This window comes from Callospermophilus lateralis, chromosome 11 (genome assembly GCF_048772815.1).
Source record: "Callospermophilus lateralis isolate mCalLat2 chromosome 11, mCalLat2.hap1, whole genome shotgun sequence".
NCBI lineage: Eukaryota > Metazoa > Chordata > Mammalia > Rodentia > Sciuridae > Callospermophilus > Callospermophilus lateralis.
In genome coordinates, this window is record NC_135315.1 from 7,509,826 (window position 1) to 7,525,617 (window position 15,792).

General features: G+C 59.8%; 1 protein-coding gene across 1 annotated transcript in view; it reads left to right on the plus strand.

The window, feature by feature from the left end:
* Sdk2 (sidekick cell adhesion molecule 2) overlaps positions 1 to 15,792 on the plus strand; it is a 231,757-nt gene that overhangs the window by 189,889 nt on the left and 26,076 nt on the right. Inside the window, exons 32-39 of the mRNA XM_077110562.1 lie at positions 9 to 112; positions 587 to 657; positions 1,983 to 2,118; positions 3,417 to 3,473; positions 4,711 to 4,812; positions 4,901 to 5,016; positions 13,041 to 13,227; positions 15,525 to 15,662. Of these exons, the coding sequence (XP_076966677.1) occupies positions 9 to 112; positions 587 to 657; positions 1,983 to 2,118; positions 3,417 to 3,473; positions 4,711 to 4,812; positions 4,901 to 5,016; positions 13,041 to 13,227; positions 15,525 to 15,662 (911 nt within the window). The remainder of the gene's footprint in view (positions 1 to 8; positions 113 to 586; positions 658 to 1,982; positions 2,119 to 3,416; positions 3,474 to 4,710; positions 4,813 to 4,900; positions 5,017 to 13,040; positions 13,228 to 15,524; positions 15,663 to 15,792) is intronic.

Sequence of the window (15,792 nt, forward strand, 5' to 3'; positions counted from 1 at the left end):
CCCGACAGGCTCAAGCCCTTCACCTCCTACAAGTTCCGAGTGAAGGCCACCAATGACATTGGGGACAGCGAGTTCAGTGAGGAGTCGGAATCACTGACCACCCTGCAGGCCGGTCAGTGCCTCCTCCCCAACTGGGGCCTCTTGCCGTTGGCCCTTGACTGCTTCCTGGCACTGAGGGGCCCCTGCTGGGGGAGGGGACAAGCCTCTGAAGATGAAGGTCACGGGCTGCTGGGCCCTTCCACCTCCAGGGCGGAACCCCCAGGTGGAGAGGGCCGGAGGGGCCTTTGCCAAGGGCTCAGGTCCCAGACCCAGCCGGACACTGAAATGCACCCTTCAGATGTCTCACAAGCTCCTGAGGGGGGGCAGGGGCAGCCCAGGAGGCCTGTGGCTCTCGGGCAGCATGGAAGGCTCGGGACCGTCGGTCTGGACTGGGTCCCTCTCTCCCTCTGCACTGGCCCTTTGTTCTGCGGAGGTTGGGTTGGTGGGCACACGGCGGTGACCCAGTCCACTGTCGGCAGAGTCTGGGCCCCACGGCTCCCTAGGGCTGAGGCTCCAGCCCCAGAGCCACCTGTCCGTCTCTCCACAGCCCCTGATGAAGCGCCCACCATCCTGTCGGTGACACCCCACACCACCACCTCCGTGCTGATCCGATGGCAGGTATGGGCAGCAGCGGGGGCTCCCAGAGGGACTCAGACAAGCTTCGCACTGGGAACAGAAAGCCAAGACCCCCCCAGGGTTCTCTCCCCTAGAGCACACGGAAAGGCAGGACACAGGGACCCGAGCAGGACACTCTGCACACCCCACACCTGCTCCACCCTCCAGAGACACCAGGCAGGCGCCTGCACCCCGTACTGCTGGCGGGGATGCAGGAGGGGACACACAGGGCCCCAGGTCACACAGCTTGTGAGAGGCAGGGTCAGGTTTATAAACCCATGTCCTCTAAATCCTGGGGCAGAAATGTCCTTGGGACTCCCAGGATCCCTCAGGTCCCCAGACCCAGCAGCCAGTGCAGGGGTCCCTTCCACGGGGACAGTGGGCTCCTGACTGTTCTCCTCTGGCTGCCTGCTCTTTAGAGGGCACCACTGTCCTGCCAGACCTGGGGAGGATTCTGGGCAAACCTCGCAGACCAGTCCGCCCGGGTATCCTGCCCGTCAGGACCCTCCTGCGCCCTCTGCAGGCCAGCCTCTGGCTCAGCAGGTCACCCGCAGACCCCAAGGTGGCAAGCTGTGTCCCTGCCTCTCAGGATCAGAGGGGCGGGCCTTCAGTGGGAATGCCCTGGTACACCCAGGAGCAAGGGACAGGAGGGGCCAGAGCAGATTGGGGCCAACCTGGCGAAGGGGGCAGGGAAGTGCTGGCAGCAGCCAAGAAAGCAATTAAGGGGCTGATAAAAGGCTGAACCATTTCAGCAGGTTTTGTAAAAGAGGTGTCATAAAAAGTAGCTCCCATCTTTTCTGGAAGCTTCTTCTCCAACTCAGCTTGGACGGGAGCAGAGAGCAAAGGAGAAAATGATGGTGGGGGGGTGGGGCAGCACACATGGGCACACTCACCCTCCCCTGTGCCGAGGAGCAGGGAGAGGGCTCCGCTGGCAGGAGGTGCTGGCCAGGTAGTCAGGAGGGCTCAGCAGGCCTGGGGAGAGCCGTGGAAGGGCTTCCTGGCCAAGGAACAGCTAGGACGTTCAAAGTTGTACTTCCAGGGCTGTGTGATCATGAGCAAGTACCTTAACGTCTCTGAGCTTTGGTTTCCTTCCCTATTGGAGGGAAATGCATGGTGGTTCTTGCCTTTCCCTGCCTTACAGGGAATGCTGGGTGACTCCGCCGCCTGTTGGAAACGCTCTGCGAATTAAAGATGCACCATGTTAATTTGATTTATTCATGTTGAGGCACAGCCCTCCCTCTGGGCTGCAGGAGGCAGGATGGGGGAGAGGACGGCGTGGGGTGAGCAGCGACCGGGCCCCCACTCATGTCTTACCGCCTTCCCTGCAGCCGCCGGCTGAGGACAAGGTCAATGGCATCCTCCTGGGCTTCCGCATCCGGTACCGGGAGCTGCTCTACGAGGGGCTGAGAGGCTTCACTCTCAGAGGCATCAACAACCCTGGGGCCAAGTGGGCGGAGCTCACCTGTGAGTGACATCTGAGGGTGGGGGCACCCTCCTCCTGCTCTAGCCCGCGGCCTCCTGAAGCCCCCTAACCTCAGCCTGCCTTCCTCCCGTGTGTGCCTTGCCCTGTCCCCACTTTTCACTCTCTGTTTACTGAGCACCTTCGACGCGCCCCAAGACCCCGGGTCACACCGTGATGGAGACAAGGTCCCTGCCTCTTGGAGTAGCCCCGAAAGAGGGGTCTAAGGCCTGGGAAGGGCAGAGAGGGAGGCCGTCCCAGGAGGCCCCGAGCAGGCTCAGGAGGGACGCCTGCGCTTTCCAGGTTAAGGAGGCCAAAGGGACAGAAGCCAGGTCACTCCCCAAGAGCGGCTGTCAAGGCCCTCTCACCTCTAGGGAGTCCCTGCCCTGCCCTGGGCCCTGCCCAGTGAGAGACCCTGCAGGGCCATCAGCAAGGGACACCGGGGCTGGACCTATGTGTTAGGAGGGCCACTTTGGTGGCTGAGGGTGATGACTTGGCCGGGGGATGGGGGGCCAGGGGCAGGGAGGCCAGTGGAGTCTGTTGCAGTGAAGTAGCCAAAGCAGGAGGCTGAGCCAGGCTGGCAGGTGGGGGCGCAGCGGGCGGCCAGTCTGGAGAGGACGTGGCGTGGGTGTCCCCTCCACAGGGCTCCACAGGGACTCATAGAGGGTCAGGGGAGCAGGCAGGGCACAGAGGACCAGGGTACCAGGCCTGGTGGGGCCGCTCGCCAAGAGAGGCGCCTGGGACCCGCCGGACCCCCGAGCCCCCCACAGTCCCCCCCACACACACCGTGTCTCCAGTGGCCGTTAGCAGAGCACGCCAGGTGCAGCCCCTAGCAAAGGAGCCTTAGTGTAGAAGTAGAAGCACCGGGTCCAGGGGCTGGTCCTGGCCCCGCTGCCCAGCCTGGCTGCGGTCAGCCAGCCGCCGGGCGCCCGTGTTTCCTGGTAGTAAGATTGTTTCAGTTCATCTGAGAAAACTAACGACCCCGGTATTTCAAGGTGATTTTCCAGGGGCTGTACCTGGAAACAGGAGAGCGGGTTGGGACTAGAGGGTCCCCAGAGCTGTCCCCAGGGACGCCACCTGGGGCTCCAAGGGGTCCTCGTGACCCTGGGCCAGTGCCCCTGGGACGGGGCAGCGCTGACCTGCAGCTGCGTCTTCCAGCAGCACTCCCACCAGGCCCCCAGGAAGGCGCAGCTCTCGCCCGCTCCTCCTCGGTGGCCCTGCTCCCCTCTCGGCTTCCTGGGGGCGGGACGTGGCACTAACCTCCTCTGTCTGCTGTCTCTGGCCCCCTGCCCGCTCTCCGTAGCCTTGTACTCCGTGCGGAACCTGAGCCGGCCCAGCCTCACGCAGTGCGAGCTGGACAGTAAGTCTTGCATGGCGGCCCTGGGGCGGCCCAGGCCTCCTCAGGCATGGGGAGTGGGTCCTGCAGAACTCCCGCCCCAGGCCGAGGCGCCCCAGGGTGCCTGAGGAACAGGACCACCCTCCACACAAGTGACTCAAACCCAGGAAGCAGGAGGCCGTTACCAGGCGGCCCACCCCGTCCCTCTTGGGTGTGGGGTAGGAGCCCGCAGCCTCCTGCAGGTGGGAGATGGTGCAGGTCTGCAGTAGGAGCTCTGGGTGCCGCTGGGCAGGTGGGCAGGTGTCCATCGATGCTGCCCAATCGGTCCAGTTTGAGGTTCGTCTCAGCCCGCTATCTCCCCGCCCCGGGCCGCTCCTGCCCTGAGCGCTGGGCTGCGGCTCCCCAGCGGGCCCAGCCACGGCTCACCTAGAGCCTGCTGTTCCTGAAGCCCTAGCAGGGATCTTCCCAGGGCCACTCTCACAGGGCCGTGTGTGCGGAAGCCACACCTGTCCAGTCCAGTCGCCCTCAACTGTCCCCCTCTGCCCCACGGGGCCCACAGGCTGCGCAGTGGTCAGCCAGGAGACTCCCCCAGTGCCTAGAACTTCCACCTGCAGAAGGGGGAGGGGAGGGAGCCGGAGAAGGAGGGGTACAGAGGGCGGGGAATCTCTCAGCCACCCGGACAGGGAGCCAGCTTTGCCAGGCATGTCCCCCTAAGCCCCAAACTTGGCAAAACGTGGGACTTCCAGGGCCAGAAGTCCCGTCTGACAAGCCTCCCTCTAGGGCCAAGTGGGGGCTGGCGCTGCAGCTGGGGGCAGAGCGTGCGCTTGGCATCCAAGGGCCCTGAGTCCACCCACAGCACTTCCCCCAGGAAAAGAGCCGGCACACGGGGACGATGGGGCCACGGCTGGGGCTGGGAACTTGCCTTCACAGTGGTAGGACATAGGACAAGCAGGGAGCGCCTGTCCCCTGGCCCAGGGCACCCAGACAGGCTGGGTTTACACAGTTGTCCCAGCATGAAAGTTAACAGGGCCCTTTCAATCTCAAGTGCCCAGTCGGGTATGTCCCACGTCACCCCTGGCCAGGAGGCCAGCAGCCGCATCTCATGTCAGAGTCTGCAGCGGGAGTCGGAGAGCCCCTGGGCGCCTCCTCCCTGTTTGCTCCTGAGCCTTCACACAGGGCTGGGACTGCGGGGCCGCCTGCCTCTGTGGGCTCCTTCCCGCAGGGACGGTGACCTCTGTCCCCTCCCCACTCTCGCCCGCAGACCTGAACAAGCACAGGCGCTACGAGATTCGGATGAGCGTGTACAACGCCGTGGGCGAGGGGCCCCTGAGCCCCCCGCAGGAGGTGTTCGTGGGGGAGGCAGGTGAGTGCGCCCACCCAGCCCCAGGCGCTGCCGCGGCCCGCCTCTCCCTGGAGTCCACTCACTCACACACCACCCCCTCTGCCCCCAGTACCCACAGCAGCGCCCCGAAACGTGGCCGTCCACAGCACCACAGCCACGCAACTGGATGTGACCTGGGAGCCACCCCCACTGGACAGCCAGAATGGAGACATCCAGGGCTACAAGGTAGGGGTTCCGAGAGAGTAGGGGGTGCAGAGAGGCACAGGCAGGACTGGGGCTGGGTGCAGGCCGGAGAGGTCCCAGGCCCCTCCTTCTCCCATGGGGTCCACGGTGCACTGCCACCTTGGCTGTGACCCAAGTCACACAAACATTGTACAGCTGGGACCAACTGATGCTCATTCTCTCCAGTGTCCTGGGGGCAGCTGGACCCAGGTGCAAGAAATCCAGCCACACCTCTGCTCTTAGCGGCACCCCTGCCCTGCCAAGCCCAGCCCCAGACATATGGCCCCTCCAAGGAGTTATCTGGTCACCTGATGGCAACATTGACACTAATGAGATGGCCCGTGGGCAAGGTGCCGCTGGGTCATTTGAAATCTCTGCTCAAAAATCATTTCTGGATTTTGGATGATGGCGTGTGTTCTAATGGGTCCCTAAAATTCATGGAGCCCTTTGGAACTCTTCGATCCTCTCGAAAGCCCGTTAGACAGGTGGTTTTGATACCAGTCGCCATCACACAGATGAGGAAACCAAGCCAGTTCAGGTGACTTTGATACAGAGGAGGAAGCCCATTATACAGTCGTGGCCCCTGGTATAGAGGGTAAAGAGACCGAGACCCTGCGTGGGTAGCCTGTCGAGGGCACAGAATAGCAAAGAGTCAGAACTCAGGCCTCTGGCCAAGGAGCATGTCCCCTTAACTGGAGACATTGGGACACGCAGCCTTGGCCAACTTGGAGGCCTGCCCCAGCCAGGGTCGGGTCCACTCTGGTAGCTGGCTGGTCCTGGTCAGTACATGTCCTTCCAGAGAAAAGCCCTGGGCAGCATCCTGGGGTGTGGGCACACAGGGCGTGAGCCGCAGGGCCTGGTGACCCCCTGGCCCAGCCACAGCAAGGCCCAGCAAGCCTCCCACGCAGCCCAGGGAAGGCAGAATCCAGGAGGAGGAGGGCGGAGGGAGAAGGAGGGAGGCATCTTGCCAAGGAAGCTCCCAAGATGGATGCCACCCTCCAGGCTCTGCCCAGGCGCGCCAGCTGGGAAAACCCGATCCTGCACCCCAGCGTATGCCTCCCAAGGAACGGGGAGGGCGCCGCACGGAGCCAGCGCAGGCTGGCAGCCACCAGACTGTCGAGGTTTGGAAGTTGTGAGTTCACACACAGATCCAGGAAACGTGTGGGCGCGAGGCACCGCACAGAGCACCCAGGACAGGCACTGGTTCCAGAAACCACCTCGGAACCTGAGCAGCCGCCGTGGCGCAAACCGAGGAAACGGACACGGGCTGACCTCAGCCTTCGTTCACCTTCTGGGAGCCACACATCCGTGTCACCGCCCAGCAAGCGCGGCTGAAGTGATCCTGCGTTGGGGTCAGGCTGGGTGCCGTGTGCGCGGACGGGCCCCTTCATGTGCAGGCCTCGAGCCCCGTCTCTCATTCACTGGTTGACGGGTGTTTATTGAGCAGTTATTTTCTGCCCAGCATTGTTCTCAGTGAGCAAAGAGACAATAGGAGCTTGAGTTTTCAGGGGGGAGGACACCACAAATGTTCAAAATAAGTAAGACTGCCAGATGATTAAGCAGGTCCAGGAGGGCTTAGATCCGAGGGGGAACCTCGAAACTTTAAACAGGGTTGTTAGGGAAGAGCTTAATGAAGAAGTGAGACCCGAACAAAACTTAAAGGAATACAGGGCACAAGGCACGTAGGGCCAGAAGAGGAACATTCCAGGAAGAGCAAAGGTCCTGGGGTCGGCCAGGCTTTGGAGTGTCCACAGAGCAGCGGAGAGCCCTGTGAGCCCCCAGAGTGACTTGGGGAGCGTGACGAGAGATGAGTGCTGAGCAGGCCAGGCACCGAGGGCCCTCGGGGGCTTGGATTTTACCCCGAGAGAGATGACAGCCCGGGAGGGCCTGGGCAGAGGAGAGACACTGGGAACGTGGACTTGGAGGGTCACTCTGGCTGCTGTGCTGAGAAATGAAAGGACAGAAACTGGAGGAGGGACGGATCCAGCCAGGTGAGGCGACCCTGGGACTCACGCCAGGCAGAGCAGCCGTGAGGCATGGTGGCCTCGGCCTCCGCACTAAAGACAGAGCCAGAGGAACTGAGGGCCTAGGAGAGCCACCGGACACTCCAGGACCCAGGAGGAGGGGACCCAAGAGGAGGCCAGAGGGGACCCAGCGTCCAGCTCCACATATGTCCAGTGCAAAACCTCTGCTGGACATCTGCAGGACGCTTCAGAGAGGCTGGGGCCACAACGGACCTCCAGCTGGCTCGAAGCTGCAGGTGTGGACTGTGGAGCCCTCCGCGGGGAGACAGTGCTAAGACCAGGAGGTTAAGAGACATAAAGGAGGTTCTAAGCCTGGCCTGAGAAAGGTCAGTCCACAGGAAGGCCCTTCTGGAGGGAGGCACCCCAGGGCCACCGCCTGGGGGAGAGGAGCAGGGTGCAACCCCGGAAGCAGTCACGTGACGTTAAAAGGACATCACACCCATCTCCTTCTGCAGGTCTCGGTTGCTTTCTTAAGATTCTAGAATCCGGCCAGACAGTTCGGCTTAGTGGGATTGGCAGAGCGCGGCGCACCAGCCTGTCCAGACATCACCTTCTGGAAGTTAACTCTTACCGGGGCCAGGTGCGGAGGCGCACACCGTGATCCCGGCAGCTCAAGAGGCTGAAGCAGGAGGATGGCAGGTCCCAGGCCACCCTGGGGGACTGAGTGAGGCCCTGCTTCAAACTAAGAAGTTTTAAAAATGGGTTTGGGATGTAGCTCAGTGGTAAAGCGCCCCTGGGTTCAATCCCCAGCACCAAATTATAATATATATACACACATATATCCCCAGTGCCAAATATATGTTTTCCAGGAAGAATCTGTACTGAACGCATGGACTTCACCTTGTCATTAATCCTAAACCCACGGACCAGCCACGGTTGCCACAGCATTTGCGTTTTGCGTGGGGGAGATTAGCAGCCTTGAGATGGTGAAGTGCCCAGAGGATGCGCGTAGGCTGAATGCAACCTACAACACCCTAGAGAAGAGACCTGAGTACCCTCGGGCTTCGGCCTCTGAAATCCCCAGGGACTCAGGACAGGGTCGTCCAGGGCTCGGACAAGGCACCATACCCAGCCGTCTCCCCCCCGGGCCGAGCGCCTGCGTTAAAGCCTGGCTCTCCCCAGACGGCTGGTCTGCGCCCAGCGGGGATATTTCACTCTGGCTGCAGCTCAGCCAGTTTCAGGTGCAGCAGGACGGGACGGGGACACAGCAGAGAAGAGTGCACAGAGGGGACAACCTGCAGGATGGGAGGAAACACCTGCAGACGGTGCCCCTGATCGGGAGTTCAGAGCCAGAACCCGGAGCTCACTCAACTCAGAGCAAGAAAACCAGTGGTCCCGATTTAAAAGTGGGGCGAAGGACCCCAGTAGACCGTTCTCAAGAGAGGACCCATTAATACCCAGCAGGTGTGGAAAGGTTCTCAACGTCGCAAACGACCAGGAAGCGCAGGTGGAAGCCAGGGCCACATATCAGCTCCCACCTGCGCTGTCATCCAGGAGTCACAGATAGCAGGGGCCTGGGGAACCCAAACCCTGTGCGCTGTCCGCGGGGTGCAGATGGCCCGGCCTCCGTGCCGAGAAGCCCGGAGGTTCCCCAGGAAGTTAAAACTCAAACTGCCATATTATCCAGCAGCCTCACTTGTGGGTATTTATCCAAATGAAGTGAAATCAGTGGGCTTTTGTGTGGTTGGTACTGGGGATAAGAGCCCAGGGGCACTTTACCACTAGGCCACATCCCCAGCCCTTTTTATTTTATTTTATTTTATTTTTTTGGAGATAGAGTCTAAGTAAGTTGCTGAGGCTGGCCTAGAACTTGTGATCCTCCTGCCTCAGCCTCCCCAGTCCAAGATCACAGGTGCTACCAGGCCTGGCTGAAATCAAGATTTCCCTTTTTTTTTTTTGGCGGGGGAGGGGGGGGGATTAAGGATCGAACCCAGAGCACTTTGTGACCGAGCTACTCTTGACCGCATCCCTTGCAGAGGAGACAAACTGGGTTTAATCGGGCTGGCTGCAACATTAAGCTAAGAACAAGAGAACAACAACAAAAAAAAAAAAAATCACACAACACAGAGTAGTGTTTTTTTAAATCCAGGGCAGGACGCTCTTTGACCTTAAGGGTCACGCTTCCTCGCTGGAGAGAGAGAGGACCTGAGTTTGGTTTATTTTATAACAGGGACATCAAAGGCAGGGATAAGGTTCCAAGGCAGAGTCTTGCTTCCTGATGTCTAGTGGTCCTCAGGTTGATGACATCTTTTAGCAGGTCACACCCATCTCAGGTGCTGTGCGGGATCTTAGGCAGAGCTGGAGAGGGCTCACCTGCGTCACGCTGACCGGGAGTCTGCCGTGCCAGACCTACCCCTCATCTGGCTACTGTGCGCAACGGTCCCCACACACGGCCCGTGGACGGCTCGTGACAAGCTACATCCCCAGCCCTTTTTGATTTTTTAGAATTTTGAGACAGGCCCTCACGAAGTTGCCGAGGCCGGCCTGAACATTAGATCCTCCTGCCTCAGCCTCCAGAGCGGCTGGGATCGGGGGTGCACCACTGCGCCCGTCTTGAAACCAGAATCTGGAAGAGATATCTGCCTCCCCTATTCACTGCAGCCTGATCCATCACAGCCAAGATGTGGAACGCGCCTCAGTGTTGACCCGTGGGTGAGTGGGTGGAGAAAGTGCAGCGTGGATGCAGACAGGCAGGGAATGTCACCCACCTTCAGAAGGGAAAGCCTGCCGCTCGCACCTGCATGAACCCAGAAGACATTCTATTAAGTGAAATAAGCCAAACACAGAAAGACACATGCTACTTGAGTTCTCGTACACATGGAGTCTAAAGTAGTCACACTCAGCGGCGAGGGAAAGAGAAGATAGTCAAACTCATAGAAGGGTGATTGCCCGACCGGGGAGAAACGGAGACCGCCCAGAGCCTAAGAAGTCCAAATACACCGGCAGATTCGTTCTGGGGGGTCTCACGTACAGCAGCGTAGTGACCATAGCTTATAGAACCGCACAGTGGAGATTTGCTGAGGGTGGAGCTGACGTGTTCTCCGCACACACAGAAGAAAGGGTGGGCCAGGAGCAGTGGTCACACCTGTAATCCCAGCAACTCCAATGACTCAGGCCAGGCACCGTGGTGCACGCCTGAAATCCCAGGAGCTCAGGAGGCTGAGGCAGGAGGATCGCAAGGTCAAGGCCAGCCTCAGCAACTTAGGGACTCCCTGTCTCAAAATATAAAGGGCTCGAGGTGTCACTCCGTGGTTAAGTGCTCCTGGGTTCAATCCCCAGGATCAAGAGGGAAAAAGAGTAACTGTGAGCTGGTGGGTGTGTGGATGCGCTTGGTTGCAGGGGTCGGTGCGCGGAGCATGACCTTAAATACAGACAGTTTTTATTTGTCGATTACCTCAATAAGAAAAGCAAGGACAGGGCACTGAGTGGTAGAGGACAGTGGTGGCAGGTCACACGCTCCTGAGCCAGCCCTGTCTACGGGAGGCACATCCTCGCCTGCAGTGTTTCCCAGCACCAGGGACGTGCCAGGCATGACCCTGGGCGCCTGCGACACAGGGGAGCCAAAGGGGCCCCGGCGCCTGCCTCTGGAGCAGGCATCCTGGCACTGGTACTCAGCCGCCGGCCCCCTGGGGACCTGGACCTGGCTCAGGCCCTTTGTGTACTTTGCGTAAGTCCTTCCTGCTGTTAATCATCGTCTACCGAAGCCAGCTGCGTTCAGTGCCCAGACAAGAAGGCTTGTTTGTGTATATGCGCCCCCTGGTTGGTCCTGCGTCCTGACCTCCCGTCTCCAAGGGCCTGGGGCCAGCCATGACCCTCCCCACCCCACCCCACCCCGCCCTGCACCACGGCTGTCCTTTCTCCAAGCTGTTGTTGACAGGGCACAAACACATTCTGAGATGTGTGGTGGGGGGGGGGGTGAGACCAGCAGTTGAACCCAGGGTCTCAGGCGTGCTAGGCAGGTGCTCTACCACTGAGCTACACTCCCAGTCCTCTTTCCTCTTTATGTTGAGACAGGGTCTCTCTAAGTTGCTGAGGCTGGCCTCAAAGTTGTGATCCTCCTGCCTCAGCCTCCTGAGTAGCTGGGATCACAGGTGTGCGTCACTGTCCCCAGCTTATTTCCCTTCTAATGCCTTTTTTTGACCTCACATTTTCTTCCAGTCATCCCCATTCTTTGGCTGGTCCCTTGGCAGCATGATTCTTCAAAAAGAATCTCCTGGAGGGGCTGGGGTTGTGGCTCAGCAGTTCAGCACTCGCCTAGCAGTGCAGGGTGCTGGGTTCAATCCTCAGCACCACATAAAAATAAAATAAAGGTCTTGTGTCCAACTACAACTAAAAAAACAATTTTTCTAAAAAAAGGAAAAATAAATAATCTCCTGGAATTTCTTCTCCATCCAACTCTTCTCCTCTTGTGTTTTCTCTCTCTCTCTCTCTCTCTCTCTCTCTCTCTCTAACTGTGGATTGAACCCAGGGACACTTAATCACTAAGCCACATCCCCAGCCCTTTTTATTTTGAGGGCCTCACTAAGTTGCTGAGGCTGGCTTTGAACTTGCAATCCTCCTGCCTCAGCCTCCCAAGCTGCTGGGACTACAGGCGTGCCCCACCGTGCCTGGCTCGTTCCCTCTTGAACCCCCTCTGAGTAGGTTCTCAATCCACCACCATGGAAGCGCTCCTCCCTGGTCACCGTGCTCAGATCCTGGGTCTCATCCTGACTTGGCAGCTGTTGGATGGGCCGTCCCTCCCTCCTCCGAGGCCGTTGGCTCCTCTAGCTTCTCTGGCTAGAGGCTCCCACTCACTCTCCTTTGCTGTTCCAACTCTCCTCCCAACACTGAGTGCCAAGGCCCCCAGGAATCCAGCCACAGCCTCTGTCTACGGGAGTCTGTCGATTCTCCTGGTGTGCGCTTCCAAATCCCACCTAGGGGCAGACCTTACGTTAGCTTTGACTCACTTTCCCCTCAACGCAGGAGCCCTGCGTCCCCGTTGCTGTGAATGGACAAGGGAGGAATGAGTGGCTTTATGAATGACCACCTCAACTCCTGCCCATCCACCCATATGAGAAGAGGCTGACCTTCATGGGCTTCCTCCAGATAAACTGAGACCTTGAAAAGCCGGACATGGAAAGCGTGCGGAAACCCCTCTGGCCAGCAGGGGGCGCCAAATGATCTCGAATCCTCCAAGAGGTGCCCTTGGTTCAAAGTTCTAAACTAGTCAAAGAATCTGCCAGACTGGGTAACCAGGAGTATCGGTTCCTGCTGGAGGCCAGATCAGTGGAAGCACCACGGGGCACCTGCTGCGCTCCTGGCCCGAAGCCTGTAGACAGCCACCTTCCAAAGCCAGCCACACCCCCACGCCCGCCCCCAGAGGCACTGGGCCATACCTGTTCTCATGACCTTCACTTTTCATGACAACCGGGAACTGTATACATGACAAAACTGCAGCTCAGAGAAGTCACCTGGCCAGGTCACTGCTAGTCAGCAGCGTGCCCAGGCCACTGCCTTCTCAGCCCGGCCTTCCTCTGTAGCAGGCTTTGCACACCAGTGTGGCCTGTGCTTCCTGGAGTCCTCGGTAACCTGCAGCAGGTCTGGGGGCCGGTGGCTGGGGCTCACCCTCTCCCAGCCGCTCCCAGGTGGGGTGCTGCTGCCCGTGCACCCCCTTCAGCCGGGGTGGGGGGCTCTGTTGGCGCTCACCTCTCGGCTCAGCTTCCTGCCTGACAGCTGGCAGATTCCTCCAGGATCTGTAATCAGAGGCTGATGTCCAGTGGGAGGTCCTACAGGGGCGGCGGAAGGAGCCGCCAGGGACTGAACCCCGTGGTGTTGACAGTCCCACTGTCACCTGGGGCCCTTGGCTGGGAAAAGCCAGGCCCTGGCGAGGTTTCTACAGCATCTCCTAGAAACTCCTGTTTCCTGGGCACCTCACAACAGAATGTGTGTCTAAGGCCCCGGGTGGGCCGGGGCCGGGAGGGGAGCCCTGTGTCTCTGTCCCCCTCACTCCCACTGTGCCCACAGATATATTTCTGGGAAGCCCAGCGGCAGAACCTGACGGAGCGCGTGAAGACGCTTTTCCTGGCTGAGAATGGCGTGAAGCTCAAGAACCTGACTGGCTACACTGCCTACATGGTCAGCGTGGCGGCCTTCAACGCCGCAGGAGACGGGCCACGGAGTGCCCCCACCTGGGGCCAAACCCAGCAAGCAGGTGGGCACAGAGCCCAGGGAGGGGCTGGTCTGCCTCAGAGGGGCAGCGGCCTGATCTGCTGAGGATCTGGGCTGGGCACTCAGGACCCCGAGACATCCTCAGGGTGCCAGAACCCAGCCCCAAAGAGGGGCCCAGACATGAGAGCTCAGAAAAGAGAAGCTGTCCCCATAAGCTGTGAGAAAGCCCCCAAGCTCACCAGCACCCACCCCGGCCCCAGATTCCTACTACCCCCTGCCTGGCTCTCCCCTCCTCCCTTCATCCCCCTGCCTCTCCTCTATGAGCCACATTGTGCTTGATGCCAGGGACAACGGGTCCAACAAGTCCCCACCCTAGTGAGGGGCGTGAATCTAAGCAAATAGATTAGTTAGCCACAGTGGGTGACTTGGGGCAGTTTGCCCACAAAGGCCTCAGGAAGGTGGGGACATCTGAGCTGAGGCTTGGGTGAGAAGGGGCCGGCTGTGGGAAGTTCAGGAGTGGGTGAACCCGAGGGGGAGGTTCCCGACAACAGGTGCAAAGGCCCAGCGGCTGGAGGACAGTAAGGGACACAGAGAAAGCCCCGTGCCCAGAAGAAAATGGGGTGAGGGTGAAGCCTCTGAGGGCCTGGGGGTTTGGGGTGAATTCTAAGGGGCATGGAAGCCCTTGGAGGGGTTAAGCAGTTGAGCGATGAGATCTGGTTAATATTTTGAAAATCATTGCTCTTAATGCCGGACAGAGGACAGACTGTGAGGAGAGAGGCTGGAGGCAGGGAGGCTGGACAGGAGGGCAGATCAGAGAAGGCAAAGGTAGGGATTCTGTGGCCAGCAAATGTGGAGCAAGCCATGTAGGACCCAAAGCCTCTTCCTGGGCAGAACCACCCTGGATCCTCCTTCCAGTACCCATCATGGGCAATACCGGGGAAAGGTCTCCCCATAAAACACCTCTGTTACCCAAGGTCCTCCAGCTGGTCATGGGGGAGCAGAGGCTGGAACCCGGGATTCCTGGGAGAACCAAGAGTTCTCACTGCATCTGTACTGAACACTCGGAACCTTTTCTGGCCATTCTGGATGACAACTATCCGCGTAGCCTGGCCTTTGTGTCGGATGTTGTAAGGAACCTGGAGAGGATTGGGGGCACGGGAAGAGAGGCATAGGTTCCACACAGATGCTGTGCCATTTTATTTGAGGATCCTGGGCTTTTTGAATCCATGGGGGGTCCTAGAACCTGTTACAGAGGACCACTGCAGGCTTCTGCCCCGGCCTCCCCACAGCCCCCTTCCACCCCAACGCTCGCCTTGCAGCGGATCATGTTTATTCTTAAATAGCTGCAGGGAGCAGGCTCCCCAGGCTGAGGCTGGGCTCTGAGCATCCGAATGTGCAGGTCTTTTGTCTGTCTGTCTGTCTGTCTGTCTGCCCATCCCAGCCACTCTCGGCCAGCGTGTTGGGGCCGGATGTGAGACTCTAGGAGTCGGGAAGCTCCCGTGGCTGCAGCGGCAGGACAGAACGTTCTGTCCCACGTCTCTACCCAGGGGAGGGGAAGGGCCCTGAGCTCACCTCCCTCCTTCAAAGGCGCTCGGGACGGAGGCTGCCCAGGCTGCCTCCCAGGCTGGCGCTTCTGGAGCCGGAAGCCCGTCCAGATTAGCCCCAGCCCTGCGGGGAGGCAGCGCCGGACAATAATAGGGGGATGCTTCCTGCCTTCCTCTCGGTCCCCCTCTGAGGCCCCCCACCCCTTGTTTCGGGACAGCGGCTGAGAAACATCCCTTCCCCTCCGGAGCCTTTGACTGTCCTTGGCTCTGGCTCCCCCTGACAGCATGGTGTCTCTGGGACGAGCTGGCCAAGGGGAAGGCCATTCTGCCGGCTACATCCCGGCCTCTCCTTGACTAGTGTCCTCCTTGTGGTCTGAGGCCCGCACACCCCACCTCCTCACTCACCAGGAAAGTCGAAAGCTGCACCCCTCAAAGCCAGGAAGTAGCCTTGCCCCGCGGTGACCCTGGAGGTGCGATGACTGGCCCCGGGCTGCTAGCCAGGCTCACAGCCGCTTCTCGTGGACAAGTCCAAATTCTTCAACCTGAGGGGGAAATGCAGCTCCCTTTTCTTCCTGTTCCAGGGACTTCAATCTGGGAAATTCGAGTGCTGACAGGGGGGAGGCGGGCAAGGGGTCCAGTGGCCTCTGGTGACCCCTCCTGCAGCCTTGCTCTAAGCCGGGCATTCTTGTTCTTCCCGGGCCCGGGCCCAAGCACTCCCGCTAGTTTCTTGGAACCAAACCCAACACTTTGAACGTCCGCAAAAAGGAGAAAACAAACCCCTGTGCTGTCTCCCCAGCCCCCAGCGCGCCCAGCTCAGTCCAGTTCAGCGAGCTGACCACGACCTCGGTGAACGTGTCCTGGGAAGCCCCGCAGTTCCCCAACGGTGTCCTGGAGGGCTACAGGGTGGTCTATGAGCCCTGCACCCCAGTGGACGGTGAGTGGACCTGCCCCCCACAGTCCCAGACAACTGGCTGTCCTCCGGGGTCCCTGTCACGGTCGCTGTGCACGGGTTAGAAGCAGTGAGAGTCTTCCCCTTACAGACAGGGAAACTGAGGTCCAGACCA